The sequence below is a fragment of the Diachasma alloeum genome, unplaced genomic scaffold (genome assembly GCF_001412515.2).
Source record: "Diachasma alloeum isolate Michigan unplaced genomic scaffold, Dall2.0 Dall_scaffold_00313, whole genome shotgun sequence".
NCBI lineage: Eukaryota > Metazoa > Arthropoda > Insecta > Hymenoptera > Braconidae > Diachasma > Diachasma alloeum.
The window spans coordinates 186,090-200,726 of record NW_021680452.1 but is presented as its reverse complement, the minus strand read 5'-3'; the positions used below and the strand labels follow the sequence as shown (position 1 = coordinate 200,726).

The window sequence follows — 14,637 nt, the reverse complement described above, 5'->3', positions numbered from 1 at the left end:
TTTTATGTCACGAGGCCTGAAACCGGCTGAATTAGTGTGTAATCCAGCCGGTTTCAGGCATGAGTGGCATAAATGACAATTTCTGTACACAGTGTCAATGCAAAACATTGCATATATGAAAAATGAAGGGAATCCATTGTGTGAAGTACGTTATTTTTTCACATCCTTGCACGGAAAGTTCATACTTTCCTTCCTGATGAGCGGGAGGAAAGTGAGCAGTTTCCACCCGAGGGTGGAAACTGTCCTTCCGCTCATCAAAGAGCAAAATACGAACTTTCCTTTGCAGGCATGTTAAAAAATCACATGTGCACCTCGGGCGGAAAGTCTTGACTTTCCGCCCTTGATGCACAATATACTATTTTGAGAAAATGCTGGATCAATGTTACAGTATGCCTAGAAAAATCTTCATAATTTTTCATTTCGCGCCAACTTTACCGCATGCGCAAGAACAGCCATTGCACTAAAGTAGAAATCTACTGTATCAAAAATTCCAAAGACTTCGAGAGCTCGGAATTCAGATGTTTCAGTCTCGGTTTTACTAAATCAGAAAATATAAATAATTAAATTAAAAATCCCTTGACAACTGTCAGCTTTCAAATTGTTTGATCCACAAATTATTCGAGCGTGTGACGACAATGACATTTTAAACTATTCTTCACGCGTTATATTCGATATTAAAAAATTACATCATCCGTTCTGGTGAGTCGATTGTCCACTCTATGATTTGTAACTCGTCAAGTGTTCTATTTTCATCCCAGTCAACTCTTTCCTTTCATCTCTGACCCATGAATTATTTTTTCTACATTTCTGTCATTTCTAATTCTCAAAAATTCATAATTAATTAACTATCTTTGTTTGAAAGTCCATTTTCCTGCGACATAACCTCAAAAAAGTATTTTTCATCTTCAATTTTGGTAAACTCACACATAATGATAACAGAAAACAATGAAACAAAATTCATTATCCATTATCCAGAATTTGACTGACAACAAATAAGAAATAAAGAAAATGGGAAACACATTGACATCAGCAACAGTGTTAGCAGTGGATTCAATTGCTCAAGTACCTCAATCAAACACTGGCAAGTCTTCTCATCCTCATATTCACAAGACATTTGAGGGTACACCTCCTCCGGAATGTCCAATGCATCAGAAGGCTGCAGAGCAGCCCCAGAAATTCGTTAGTGAGTGTCCAATAGATCACATGGACCCCAACGAAATCAATCCTTTGAATATGGTATGTAGATAAATCCACTTTTCATTCACTTTTAAAAAATAGAGGCGCCACATTTTTGGCACCTCTATCTCACTCATCTAGCAACGTGATGCAATGCTGTATCATTCTATAATAGAATCTATATATGCAGTATCTCTCTATATTATGAAGATCCAAATGGACTTATGGTGATAAAAATTTGGTACTTGAAATTAAAACTTTAAAATAAAGGGTTACAAGGGTCAAAATAAGGGTCACGAATGGTTATTATGAAGGTCAGATTAAAGATCCAAATAAGGGTCACAAGGGTCAGAATATCTTTCTATATTATATAAATCCAAATTGACTTCTGGTGACGAAAATTTGGTACTCGAAATGAAGACGCCAAAAATAAGGGGCGAAATAAGAGTCACAAGGATAAGTATAAAGGTCGTGGGGGCCATATGGAGCAAAACGGACAGTTGTTTTTTTAATTTTCTTTCTTGTTCGTAAGTCAGAAAAAAATTCATCAATTTAGCTCAGTCCAGACTCATTGCTAAGATGAAGAGTTACACTTTTCGTAAAAAAGAAAAATCCCATTTGATTGAAAATTAAATGAGACATTGATATTCTAAAAAAAGTAAAACGTAATTTTTTTAACACACTAAAAGTCTAATTGTGGAAAAAAACGTTTGAGAAAATAGTACAGTTCTTTTAAAAATGAATAAGGGTCTCATCATGCCTATTCTCACTTTGTTCCTATTCATTTTCAATATAATAAAAAAAACCGTTTTCACGTACGGCAATCCCTATGGCAATTGGCATGGCGTCATGTCTGCCATGGAGCATAGTAGGATTTTTCAAATATGAAGAATTGTTGTAAAAAAACCACAATATCATCTAGCAATGGTTGAAACTCGATGGTCTCTCTAAAAAATTCCTGGATTTTTTTCCAATTAATAGAAAGGTCAATTTATTATTGAATGATGATTACAGATGCCTGCGGGCAATCAAAATCCCGCCCCAGACCAACCTTTCAAGCTACCAACAGACCGTCAAGTGTCTTCGATTCCCAAGGCTACTGGGGAGGACGAGTTCTGGGTTTATCCGTCCCAGCAGATGTTCTGGAATGCAATGTTGAGGAAGGGATGGCGGTGGAGGGATGAAGACGTCAAGCCCAAGGACATGGAGGATATTATTAAGATTCATAATGCTAACAACGAACAGGCCTGGCAGGAGGTCCTAAAGTGGGAGGCTCTTCATGCCAGGGAGTGTGGAGAACCAAAGTTGAAGAGCTTTGGGGGCAAAGCCAAGGACTTCTCACCTCGTGCCAGGATTCGTCATTGGATGGGGTGAGTTTTATAGTCATTACAACAACAAATTTATGAACTATCCTTGAACAATTCAGCTGTGAAGTTATGCTGGACTAGAATATCAATGTAAAACATATTGTTATGAACATCTATTTTTCACTTTAGACTGAGTTCGAATCCCACTTCTGACACGAATTAAAACACCCATGGGGATTAAAAAGACATTTATTAAAATAAATAGGAACGATAGAAGATTAAGTATGTAAATACAAATAAAACGAGAGAAAAGAAAGATGATGAAAGCAAAAACAACGCTAACTTCTCGGCTGATGGAAAAGAAACGAATGCGTACCTGATGGAATGCATTCTAAAGGGGGAAATAGATATAATAATATTTATTCAAAGATTATTCTGTGAGGATCATCATGGGAAGGAAAAGCTCTAGAACATTTTATTCAGACACATTTTGTCATTGATTAAATCACTCATGTCTAAGATACCTGTATAAATACCAACTTTGTGTTTGAAATTAGTAATTTGGAGTTTGATGAATATCTTTAAACAGAAGTGATTAACAGGAGTTTAATAACCTTTTTTCGTTGAAATTTCAAATGTTGAAAAAAATATCTCTTGACATTATGTCGTCAAATACAAGGTATTGAATATTGTACGAACAAGATCCGGTAATAACTTAAATGATTAGACAGATTTATCATTTATTCTGTTTGTATAACTACTTGTAATTTCTTTTTACCTATCGTCATTAAATTTTTAATTTTTGGATTCATGTATAACAAATATATAAATAAATAAATAAAATATGGGATCGTTGTACAAGGTCTCATTAAATTTACGAACATCAAATTGGTTTTCCACGAGAGCAAAATTTGAATTCCATTGCATTAAGCATTTGTTCTATAATAATATTATAAAACAAATATGTAAATTAGTTAATTAGATTACGGGTTCCAACACCAGTCGAGGAGAGAAAAAACTTTAATTTCCTGGAGAAATAATCAAAAACTAATTTAAAAAACCTGTAAAAAATTGTTAATGAAATCCTTTCCTTCCAGATATGAATTACCTTTTGATCGTCACGACTGGATCGTCGACAGATGCGGAAAGGACGTGAGATACGTCATTGACTATTATGACGGTGGAGCTGTGGACGCTAAATATAAATTTGCACTGTTAGACGTGAGACCTGCAATGGATTCATTCGATAATATTTGGGATAGGATGAAGGTCGCCTACTGGAGATGGAGATTCAGTGCTGAGATCCAACAGGAGCAGGAGAAAGCTTCTTAATTCTGTTCAAGCAAACAGTTGGATGTTGCATGAAGTTTTTTTTAATGATTATGATAACGAAATACGAAAATGGAATGGAAGATGCTAGACAGGAATTTCTACATTTTTAAGAATAATGAAATATGAAAAGGCTATAGCTGATCAGACAAATTCATTACGTTAACTTATTATTTGTTCATTATTCATAAAAATAGAAAAATTTGTGTCAAATATTATTCATTAAATTTTTATCCTCAAAAAAGAAAAAAAAAATCATGCAAAACCCAAAATCTCTCAAGACTAGTTCATTTGTTTTTTCTCGAGTTACTTTGGCTCTCGTTACTGTAATTTATCTGTTAAAAAATGTAAAAATACTGTCGAAATGTTCTAAAATGAATTGGAGATGAGAAATTTGTAAGAGCAAAGATGGTGACTTCGTTAAAAATGATTAAAATGTGACGAAAATACTTGAATGAAAAAATAAGACGAATTGAAAAATATTAAAATAGAAATGTTCATCAACTTGACAATTATTATTAGCCAATACACAGTATTTATTGATAATAAACAATTTGAAATTCGTGAACAACTAATAGTTAAATCTGTTACTTAACCATAAACAATCATCTTTATTTCGTCCATAAACTTTTTCCTTCGAGGTATTTATTGGTGGATCACTTCCTTTTATGTATAATTACACAAAATATAAATGAAGTTCATTTGAAAAAAAAAATCCCATCACACTCGATAACATCTCCATGCATAACATTCTCCATGTATCTCCATCGTCTCCTTTATCACTGGAGTTCATCGTGTGATTCAATTCTTAAATGCATCGACATGATCGTAAAATCAAATTCAACTCTTATCTGAGTTTAAAAATAGTTGTATTAGCTATTCGTTGACGGATTTTCCCCACTGTTGTGTGGTACATCAGATTCATATTATTTACATCTCGTCTGGAGGGTTGTAAATATTCAAGACTTGTGCAAAAATGATTTGCCCCATTCTTAAAATAAACAAAACAATAGAATAGGTCAAATATTTTTGGGATGCAAAAGACATTTGCAGATTAGTATAGCAATGTCCTCGAAAGGGAATGAAAGCAACCTTTTTTTAGATTTTGCTCTGAATCTGGTAGTTTCGAAGATATTGCTAAAAAAATCTGTAAAAAAATTTTGGGCACATTTCTCTTATCTTTCATTAATCACTGAATTATCACGATGATGAGTGGTGCTAGGAGAAATAATTCGGAAATATTGTTAGGGAAATTTCCCCTCGCGTTTACTCCAAGATCTCTTATTACCAATATAATTGTAGAATTAATGAAAATTTCGTGTTTCAAATTAACAATTCAGTATTTTGAGAAATTTATTTAGAGAACTTTTTTTACAGTCAATTGTATGAGCCCCAGAAAATGTTTTATGATCTTTTTCTCTATATAGATTAGTCCCATAGATGTCCCCTAATAATAATCTGTAAAAAAGAAGACTCTCCCTCACTTTCCAATCACTAAATGTGCATGTCTACATGAAAACAGGCAATATGGAAACTTGCGCAGAAACGAATTTATCAATTGAACTCAGCCTACACTCATCATAAACGGGAAGAATTGTCTGTTTCATGGAAAAAATTATCCCATTTTATTAATAATTCAATGAGTTATCAATGTTTGAAAGGAAATCATCTAAAGTAACACCAAAGATACCAGAAGTAATTAAACATTGCTTTAAATAGAAGTCGTCGCAAATTGGTGGACAAATTATCTCAATAGTGAGTGGTGCTAGGAGAAATTAATATAAGGCCCCAAAGAAAATCTCTATACAGTGAGAAAAAAAGATATTTTTGTCAAACATCCATTTACTTGAGAGAAGTATTTATTTTTTCAATACCGTATTTCTCCAATCGAGTCATTCCCAAGCAATCATCATTCGGTTTCAATTATGACAATTATGTGGGTCTAGAAGATGATCATGTCAGTTACGACCTTGAGTGAACTCCCTCAATAATTATCAACATTAAAAAATTAATCGAAATTCATCCCTCTAGAAAATAAGAAATTTGGGAAAAATGAATAATCATTGGAGGATTTCATCCAAGGTCATGTGCAACATAGTCATCCTCTAGAGCAACATGATTGTGATAATTGAAACCCAATCAGACTCATCTGGAAATGACTCTCAAATAAATGAATATTTCGCAAAAATAATTTTCTTTCACAGCCTAGACATTCTGTCTTGAAATTTCTCTCTCCTAAGATGATTCAATAATTAACAAAAATTTCCCACTTGAAACTGCTAATTCAATATTCCTCGACTAATTTATACCGAAAAAGTTCAAAAAAATTCATCCAGATAATTTTTCTCGTACCTTATCCTCCGCTCTCTCGATAACTTTCTCAAAATCCTTTCCTCCCAACATTATATTATTCATGCAAAAAACCTAAAACTTTGTTCTCTCATTCAAAATCAAATGAAAACACTATCTTTAAATGGGATGATGTGGTAAAAATCCACTGCAGCCACTAAATCCGCACAAACAGACAGTCTCACTCAAATTCCCCTCAATTCCACCGCCATAATCAAAGGTAATCTCCTCACCCCCTTCAATATGTCGACTCGCAAATAAGCACAAACGTGGAACCAGTCCCTCCACCCTCACAGGCACAAGATTAGCACTTGGCTGACAGCTGTGATTGGAATACCTTCCAATGTTTCCAAACACCTTTGGATCAATGCAAGTTGTCATCTTCGTATCGCCAACGTGCTCAGACACTACAAGAATATAATTCATTTCCTTTTTGATTCTATTCTCCTCGATTCTCCTCTTGGCCTCGTCAATTCCAATCACCTCGCCTGCATATTCGCAGATAAATTGATTTATCGAAACAAATTTATTGGTTTTCAGTCCAAAACCTTTCGCAGGGGTTTGGAAGGGCTCCAGACAGTCCAGGGGACCCCTCTGTACCAATCTGTTTTTGCAGGTCTGGGGACAGGAACATGCTGGATTGCACTCTAAAATTAAACCTGATTTTTTTTCAGGATTTAATCGATCGTTTATGTAATTGACAGTTCCTCTCACACATGAGCAAGACTCTTCGCATATCTCTGTACACGAACATCCAACAGTAAATTCAGATTCAAAGTCCTCTGCATTAACCCCCACCCCTGGAATATTCGTTGTGATGTACATTACGGAGGGAATTGGGTGGTCGTAATTGTCGAAATCTCCACTTGCAGTTTCCATGGTTTTATCTTCGATTTTTAGTGATGAATGTTCGTCCTCTTGAGGGATTAATTTGACAGATTGAGGAGCGAAGACTGAAGATACTTGGGCGACAGAGCAGCACAAGAATAATTGAACAGAAATTGGTTTTCTCGTTGATTGAAAATAAATGGTGAGTGTGAGTGCGTTGATTTTGTTGTATTTCTGTTTTTTGAGGGTTTTTTCTTTTGGGTTTTTGGGAAAAGTTTTGTTCAGTTGGTTGACTATCGATTTGCACTGACCTTCAAAAGCCCCTCGACCGATGACTTTAGGGATTGCAGGGTGGTTGCTGATGGCAGTGGTATGTACTTGTAGCCTACGTATATCACAGCACCCAGGAGGGATACTTTTAGGGATATTCGGAGGATTTTGCTGGAGAGAGAACGTTCTGGTGTTCTGAAACAATGGGAACATTGAGAATAAAATATTGTACTAATTTTAGATGAATTATCAAATAATTTCGTGGAGACTATTTTCGTCATATGTGTAAAACTAAGAGGTTCCGAGAAAAATATCAAAAGTACTTTTTTGTTATCCATTCAAGTTTTAAAAAAAGGGACTTTCGCTCATTTTTTCTGATGTTATCAATTCAAAAGAAATATAATTCAACAATTGATAATTTCATCGTGAAGGTCTATATTTAACAAATATCTGGTGAACTAGAACACAGACAAAAAAGTTTCTAGGTTCCAACAAAGATCTCTGAATATCAGAACTTAGTATGCTACTGAAATGTGACGAAAAAAATTCTGGAAATATGTGAAATTTTCATTGATTTTGGAAAATTTTTCCGAAGAATCAGAGAAAACATTCTAATGCTCAGTAATTTTCTGTTGAATCTAGGATAATTATGCTTAAATTGAGGCACATGGTCTTTTTTTAAATCAAAATTTTGTTTCTGCAATTCAGGACTTTTGGGTTAATAAAATACGAATACGGTATTCTTGCATCAAAAACAATCGCGTTACTCGAGAAAACCACCCTCTCGTCTTTTAATTGATGGTTTTTGCTGTTCCGAAATTAATGTACTAACTTTTAGATGAATTTAACAAAAAAAGACAGGAACATGCTCGATAAAAAAGGTTTATAAACCTTTTAAGGTGGAAGCGATGCCTCCACCGCGTATTTTTAGACATTTTTTAAAATTATTTATCCTCTTCAGATTATCCTCAACTCTGTTCATCTTGTTTCTACAAAAAGAACAAATTTTTCAAGCCATTTTTCAGATTTTTCCATCCTTTTTTGGCTCAGAATTCATGGTGCAAAGTTTTCCTTACATTTCAGTCATTTTTTCTTACTCCCGAGGTCTCTTAATGTTCAATTCTTCCAGAACTTTATTCCTTTAAATGTTTTTTAATTCAAGAATGCAACGGTTTTTTATTTAAGAACTGATCTTACTTAAAATAAGTAAGTAGTAGATTTCTGATGCTAAATTTTAGAAATTTCCCTTCTGAAATGAAGTGACCACGACTTTCTTGAAAGTAGCACAATGAGTTTGAAAACTAGAAACTTTTCTTTTCTGCGTAAATTTGCAAAGAAAAAATACAGAAGAAATTTTATGTAGCCCATGAAATCAGCCACAAAAAAAAATTAATTTTTCTCAGCCTGTTCGTCTTCAAGATATTCATATCTAATTTCCGTTCTCACAAATGAAATTGTTGCCAATTATGCAATCTTCTCTATAGAAATCAGTGGCTCCACCGCCATATATCAATTAATATTTGTCACTAAATTTCTCATCAAAGTTATTTACAAAAAATGTATCTTAATAAATTTTTCAAAACATCTTTCTTTTCAAGATTTCTACAGAATAATCTGAGAATTCATTCTATAATTCTCACTTCGCATTTAGATTGGGATGACTAAAAATCTACTCACCTCATAATCGGAATAATATCAGAAGGTTTAATTGTCCCCCAATGCTCGACGATCCCTGGCATGTGTCCAATTCCAACAATGCCAACAACTCTGGAAGGTATCAATCCATGAGGCGTTGGAATTGGTAGAGCAGCCAATTGCAGTGAATGTGTGAGATACAAGTCTCGTTCCTTCACAAACACTTCGCGTATCGATGGATACTCTGTTCCCATTTCTGTGAGTAACTCCGCGAGAAGATCCTTGCGTTTACAACGTTCCACGTCCTCTTTACTTATTGGATCTTTCGTTTGGAGGAGACTCCAGAAGAGTTTTATTGTTTGCCACCAGGAGAGGGAACTGAGAGCTCGTTGGATCGTGATGTTTATGGGCCTATCGCCAAGGTGGACCAGACATCTTTGAACTTTCTTGGCCTGGAAGAATGTCATTAAATGAGGAAGAAAGTCTAATGTTGTAGGCAATTTTGAAACTTTTTGGCACAAATAAGGTGTTAAACACATAAGAGTGGGTGGAAGTATTTTTCGAATTGGTTTGTCTGAATGCTCGTTATAGTTCTGGGCCATTTTTCGGTCAGTTGTATGAATAAATACAAAAACAAGTGGGAAATTGCTCTTGTATTGCATATAGTATAGTTATTTTTGCTAATAAATTAGCAATATGTTTCCAAATGGTTCTTTTGCACATAATTTCCTTCTATCATATATAATTCATTGTTCATTTTATTTTATTAAATTAAATCAGATTGCTTTTTAACTAATTTTATCAGATTTTCAACTTCATCATTATTCTTATTATTCCTTTTCTGATCCTTAATCTGACCCGCACGACCCTTATTTTAACCCTTCATTTCTGAGCCTTAATTTTGAAGTCTTAATTTCGAGTACCAAATTGTTATCACCAGAAGTCGATTTGTATTTTGATAATATAGAGAAAGAAAGAGAGAGAGAGGAAATGAGAAAAAGATCAATTATTACAGACGATTTGAAAAATTTTTTGAACACAAAAGATATTAAGCACATAAGAGTGAATTGATGAGTTTTTCAAATTAGTTTTTCCGAAGACTTATAAAGAGAGAAACTTAAGAGTCATTCATCAAAAGATCTTTTTTCTGGGAAGTTTATCAAGTGACAAAAATCGTTCGTTTCTATAAATTCTGAAGGCATCTGTCAAAAAATTTGTATGAAATCCCCGGAAAGGTCTTGCTGCTGATTTCCCATTCATTAAATTACCTCAAGGAATGCACGACGGAATTCGCCACCCGGAGCCATTCCCAACTGTTTAGTCAAATGTGCAGACATGTTCAGTAATAAAACATACAGAAGTCCATTGAATAAACCATTTTTCCTTATCGTTTCACGCATTTTAGCAACTGTGAGATTTCCTGCTTCTTCGAGAATTGTTTTCTCGTCCAGTTGGAGAACATGAACGCGTGCTTCACAAAGCTCTACCATTACTATGTGTGGTTGAACTGCTTGAATTATCTGGAAGAAAATCATATTGAAGAATCAGAGATAGAGTGCGACTAGTGAAGCATCATGGATCGAACAAATAACTTTCAAACTTATTTCTTGTTTTAATTTCATCACAAAAAAATCGCACATTCTAGAAGTTTCATCCAAATAACTAAGAAACGGCTGAGAAGATTTTAATCGAAATTCAATCTGACTTGAGCTACATCGAAATTCATCGGTTGTAAAAACAAGGCGGTAATCGTTTGCAGCTTTCTATAGTATCGCAATTTTTGCTATTAAGGATATCCAACTATCTTTTACAGTTTGATACAAACAACATTATAAATTCAACTATTTTCAATCATCTCAACTTGTCAATTAAATTGCGTGGAAAAAAAGATGAAAAAAATCATGAATATTCAGCGTCATTCAAATTACATTTTTCATAGAATTATTTTTTTTCAACATAATTGAAGTTGTTTAAACTTTCGGAAATCATTTTTTTAAGCATGAAATTGATTTCTGGTAAGATTCTGAATATGAATAAATTAATTACGATTCCGAACAATTGATTTTTATGGTGGAAAATTAATTGTCGTAAATTATTTATAGAAAATACTCGCAATTTTGAAAAGTTGAAACTTTTAAATTATTTGATCAATCTTTCTCCATAAGTAAAATTTATAATTTTTGTTCAGATTTTTAAAATGTTTTCACTTTGGAGGAAGATTGATGAAGTAATTTAAAAAGTACAAATTTTGAAAATTATGAGCATTTTCTATAAATCATTTCAAACAATCAATTTTCTACCATAATAATCATTTACTTTTTTTCATTTATTAAATGTCGATCAATAAAAAAAAAGTATTGATCACGTGATTACACACGAGTAATATTATTGAAAGGTGAAATAATCAGTATAATTTTCATTTTCTTTATGGACTATTCAAAGCAAATGTAAATCGTCCAAAAACCAAGCCCCGTCCAGAAATTGACCTGTTTACCCTACTATGTCAAGAAGAAAACAATAGAAAATAGTAAAATGAATAATTCTGTATGATCATTACCAAGGACACATCGTTTTGACTTTCTTCACTGAAATGTGCAGTTCCAACCAGATAAACTTTGCCGCCATCAGGAGTAGTAAGTAATGTCACAGTTTCTGGTAATCTGTCATCTATCGTTGGATCATACTGTTTCTCTGCAGGCGGTCCGACCACTGAGCTTTCACTTATATTACTTTCATCTGGATCACTTTCGACTCCAGAAGTAAAGCTCTCTAAAACCAGATAAAAATAATTTGACTCGAAAATCCACACTATCGAATCCACAAGATCAAAACAATGAAATCATGAAGACGATCGAAATGCATCAACCTTTGGCTTTCGCAACTTTTTTTCGATTTCTCACACATGCAGGCATTTTTGATAAATTTTCGAACGACTTGAAAAAACTGGTCGTGTGATTTAATGTCACTGAGATAGTAATGACTCTTTATTGAATTAAAAAGCTGGTATGGTTGCTCGGAAATCGTAGGAGTGACTCTACCTGGAATATCAGTCGACAGGGGAGGAAGCTCAATTGTGTGTCAGACATACATCTCTATTCCACGTGCTAAGTTTTGAAACCGTTGGACGAGTCTTTAGCTTAATTGTAGAAGCGTGTGAGGTAAAATGGAAACGTTTACTATGTTTTTGAATATTGATAATCAGAAATAAATTCATTAATTAAGGAAGCTAGACTCACACCAAAGAGAAAGAAGTCTGTTTTCATAAAAGAGAAATTATAACATTTAAGGACCGGGTGGATTATCTTTCGAACGTGATCTTGGTTATTTTTTTTTATTTTGATCATGTGAAATGATCTCCATTTGATATTCAGTTTTACATAGTCCTGGAGTCTCCAAAAATTATGATTGTACAATCGAAAAAACATCGAAAAAAGGCTGAACATTTTCAAAGAGCGTCTTTGAATATCATTGGGAAATAAAGCCAATAGGGAGGAAATTGCAAATTAATAATTTGATTTATCTAATGGCTGTTAGGTCGTCATTTGTCACAGTAGTCAACGGCTGTCACATCTTTAGTTACCATGATAAATTATCTATTCACTATTTCCTCTCTATCGGACTTAGTTCTTAATCTTTATTAATAACGCTCTTTGAAAATGTTCTGTTTTTTTCTACTTTGTTTGATACAATCATAATTTGTAGGGACTCCTGCGTGATGTAAAATCCCATGAAAATTGTGATATATTTTAGATTATGAAGATGGAAAAACAATCGAGATAACCTTCGAAAGATAATCCCCCCGGGCCTTAAATAAGATTTCCTTTCACCTAACTTTGTCAGATTTTCAAATTAGTTGAATGTTATCAGCATCATTATTATTATTATCGATTTTCTTCTATACAACCGATTGTGTATTTTTCCAGTTCTACAAGATAAAATGTTACAGATAAAATATTAATAGAAAAATGTCATTTATACATAATTGAATGGATTTGAAACATCACACTTGAAGAAACCATCAAAGAGCTCACTTTCAGGGAAATTAATGAAAAATTCAAAATTTTCAACAATCATCATAAAAATAAAAATAACGATTGTTGCTATCGCCTTCATCTTCGAACTCGGTCAAAGGCACATCCCAACAAACTTTTTTAAGCCATCATTCTATCAATTCAGAACATTTTTTTAGTTATCGTGGGACAACCGATTTTCGAAAAACTTCAAAACTTAAGAAAAAACCAATCGATGAATTAAATTTTAATTAATTGCGATCGATAGGGCTCAACAATCCCTACATTAAAAAAAAAGATTCAATTCTATCGATTCATTAGTTAATAATTGAAGAAAAACGTTACCACATACACATACGTAGGGGAGGCTGGGGTAAAGTGGTCACTTTAGACTTTTTTTTAAATTACTCATAACTCAGAAACAAATTTATCAATTGAACTCAGTTAGGCTCATCAAAAAGGGCAAAAATTGTTCTTTGCATTGAAAAAAAATTACTAAATTTCATCAACATTTCAAACCGTCATTAACATCTTATATAAAAAGGAGATATTACACGTTTATTCCTAAATGTCTGAAAGAGAAATCGCATACATGATGATGATGATACTGATTTTGGTAATAATGTTGATGTTACTGATGGTGCTGATAATGTTGGTGTTGGTGATTTCCAACGAAGTATATATTGATTCTCAATTGAAGTTTTCATGGATTTCGGCGAATTTTTCAAGGACTTTTAGTAGAAATTTCAATAGAATTCGATGGAAAATCCTTCGCTTTGTAATGTAGGTTTCATAGCTTTCGCCGTATCTCCTATGGATTTTCGACGGAAATTTCCATCCCCTTGCAGTCAAAAAATCATGAATTTTCAATAGAAGTTTTCATCGCTTGCCACGAAGTTCTCCTTAATAATACTTTAGGAATTCGTATACAAGAAAAAACATATTGATTCCAATCAACTTAAATAATAACACGATGAATCACATAAAATCTATCAAATTGTCAAATGCGCGGAGCGCGCCTTCGATCTCATTTTTAAAAAGTCAAATGTCCGTTTACCCCAATCTCCCCTACACACATACGTACAGACACGGTCTAAAAATTGCATTTTCGTCCTTTGTGGATCATAATAGGTCGACATAACACAAAAAATCCAAAACTTAAATTTGAACGCTTACAATGTTTCCATTCGGAAGCAAACACTACTCACGTGTAAAATCATACCCCTCCATGCTAGAATCCAGAGGTGAGTCCAATAATTTCTTACCCTGATGCCCCCCATCCTTCTCACTGTACCGAATCTGGCTGTCACCCTGAGGTCCAGCTGCGGTCTCTGCTAATGACAGATGCAGTTGCTTCACACCTTGGCCCTCGATCAGACTCTTCTTGTCATCCTGCTCCATTATCTCAACCCCTCAACGAAAACCTAAAAAAACAAACAAAATGCTCTGTAAAAACAACGTACGTTGTGTGCTTATCAACATAATGAATGGAATGAATGATTAACGAGCATGAAGGATGAATAAATTTATCCTCAATATGTTGAGTTGACTTACAGAGTTCCTAACCAAAACGTCCACTGAGGTAGCTCGTAAATAATAAAGAATCGTTACAGGTGATAAGGAGAACAAAGAGTCGAGGGAAAGAGATAAAAAAAATTAATTGTTCCAATATGGGACATAAAAGTAGGTGAAATGACAAATTTATACGGGCATTTCTGTACACGATGGAAGTA

General features: G+C 33.8%; 3 protein-coding genes across 3 annotated transcripts; 1 reads left to right on the top strand and 2 right to left on the bottom strand.

The window, feature by feature from the left end:
- Positions 1-489: 489 nt before the first annotated feature.
- On the top strand, positions 490-4,387 carry LOC107039964 (cytochrome c-type heme lyase). The gene is made up of 4 exons (XM_015259843.2): positions 490-699; positions 976-1,236; positions 2,191-2,546; positions 3,581-4,387. The coding sequence occupies exons 2-4, from the start codon at positions 1,009-1,011 to the stop codon at positions 3,813-3,815; spliced, it is 819 nt and encodes a 272-aa protein (XP_015115329.1). The 5' UTR covers positions 490-699; positions 976-1,008; the 3' UTR covers positions 3,816-4,387.
- A 1,482-nt stretch (positions 4,388-5,869) lies between these two features.
- Positions 5,870-7,063, bottom strand: LOC107039963 (probable histone-lysine N-methyltransferase set-23). The gene has a single exon (XM_015259842.1). It carries the CDS (start codon positions 7,038-7,040, stop codon positions 6,282-6,284), a length of 759 nt encoding a protein of 252 aa, XP_015115328.1. The 5' UTR covers positions 7,041-7,063; the 3' UTR covers positions 5,870-6,281.
- Positions 7,064-7,264: 201 nt separating this feature from the next.
- On the bottom strand, positions 7,265-14,633 carry LOC107039962 (traB domain-containing protein). Its single transcript, XM_015259841.2, has 6 exons — positions 14,459-14,633; positions 14,113-14,328; positions 11,452-11,663; positions 10,163-10,414; positions 8,937-9,346; positions 7,265-7,454 (listed from the first exon to the last, which is right to left on the bottom strand). Exons 2-6 carry the CDS (start codon positions 14,303-14,305, stop codon positions 7,283-7,285), a joined length of 1,239 nt encoding a protein of 412 aa, XP_015115327.1. The 5' UTR covers positions 14,306-14,328; positions 14,459-14,633; the 3' UTR covers positions 7,265-7,282.
- Between the last annotated feature and the right edge of the window lie 4 nt (positions 14,634-14,637).

What these genes read in the sequence shown, in the direction of transcription:
- LOC107039962 (XM_015259841.2), bottom strand. Translation starts at nt 14,305, where the DNA reads ATGGAGCAGGATGACAAGAAGAGTCTGATCGAGGGCCAAGGTGTGAAG. An exon ending in TCCGTCGTGCATTCCTTGAG is followed by an intron (nt 9,347 to 10,162) that starts GTAATTTAATGA and finishes ACATTCTTCCAG; the next exon opens with GCCAAGAAAGTTCAAAGATG. An exon ending in GATATTATTCCGATTATGAG is followed by an intron (nt 7,455 to 8,936) that starts GTGAGTAGATTT and finishes CCATTGTTTCAG; the next exon opens with AACACCAGAACGTTCTCTCT.
- LOC107039964 (XM_015259843.2), top strand. Translation starts at nt 1,009, where the DNA reads ATGGGAAACACATTGACATCAGCAACAGTGTTAGCAGTGGATTCAATT. An exon ending in AAATCAATCCTTTGAATATG is followed by an intron (nt 1,237 to 2,190) that starts GTATGTAGATAA and finishes TGATGATTACAG; the next exon opens with ATGCCTGCGGGCAATCAAAA. An exon ending in AGGATTCGTCATTGGATGGG is followed by an intron (nt 2,547 to 3,580) that starts GTGAGTTTTATA and finishes CTTTCCTTCCAG; the next exon opens with ATATGAATTACCTTTTGATC.
- LOC107039963 (XM_015259842.1), bottom strand. Translation starts at nt 7,040, where the DNA reads ATGGAAACTGCAAGTGGAGATTTCGACAATTACGACCACCCAATTCCC.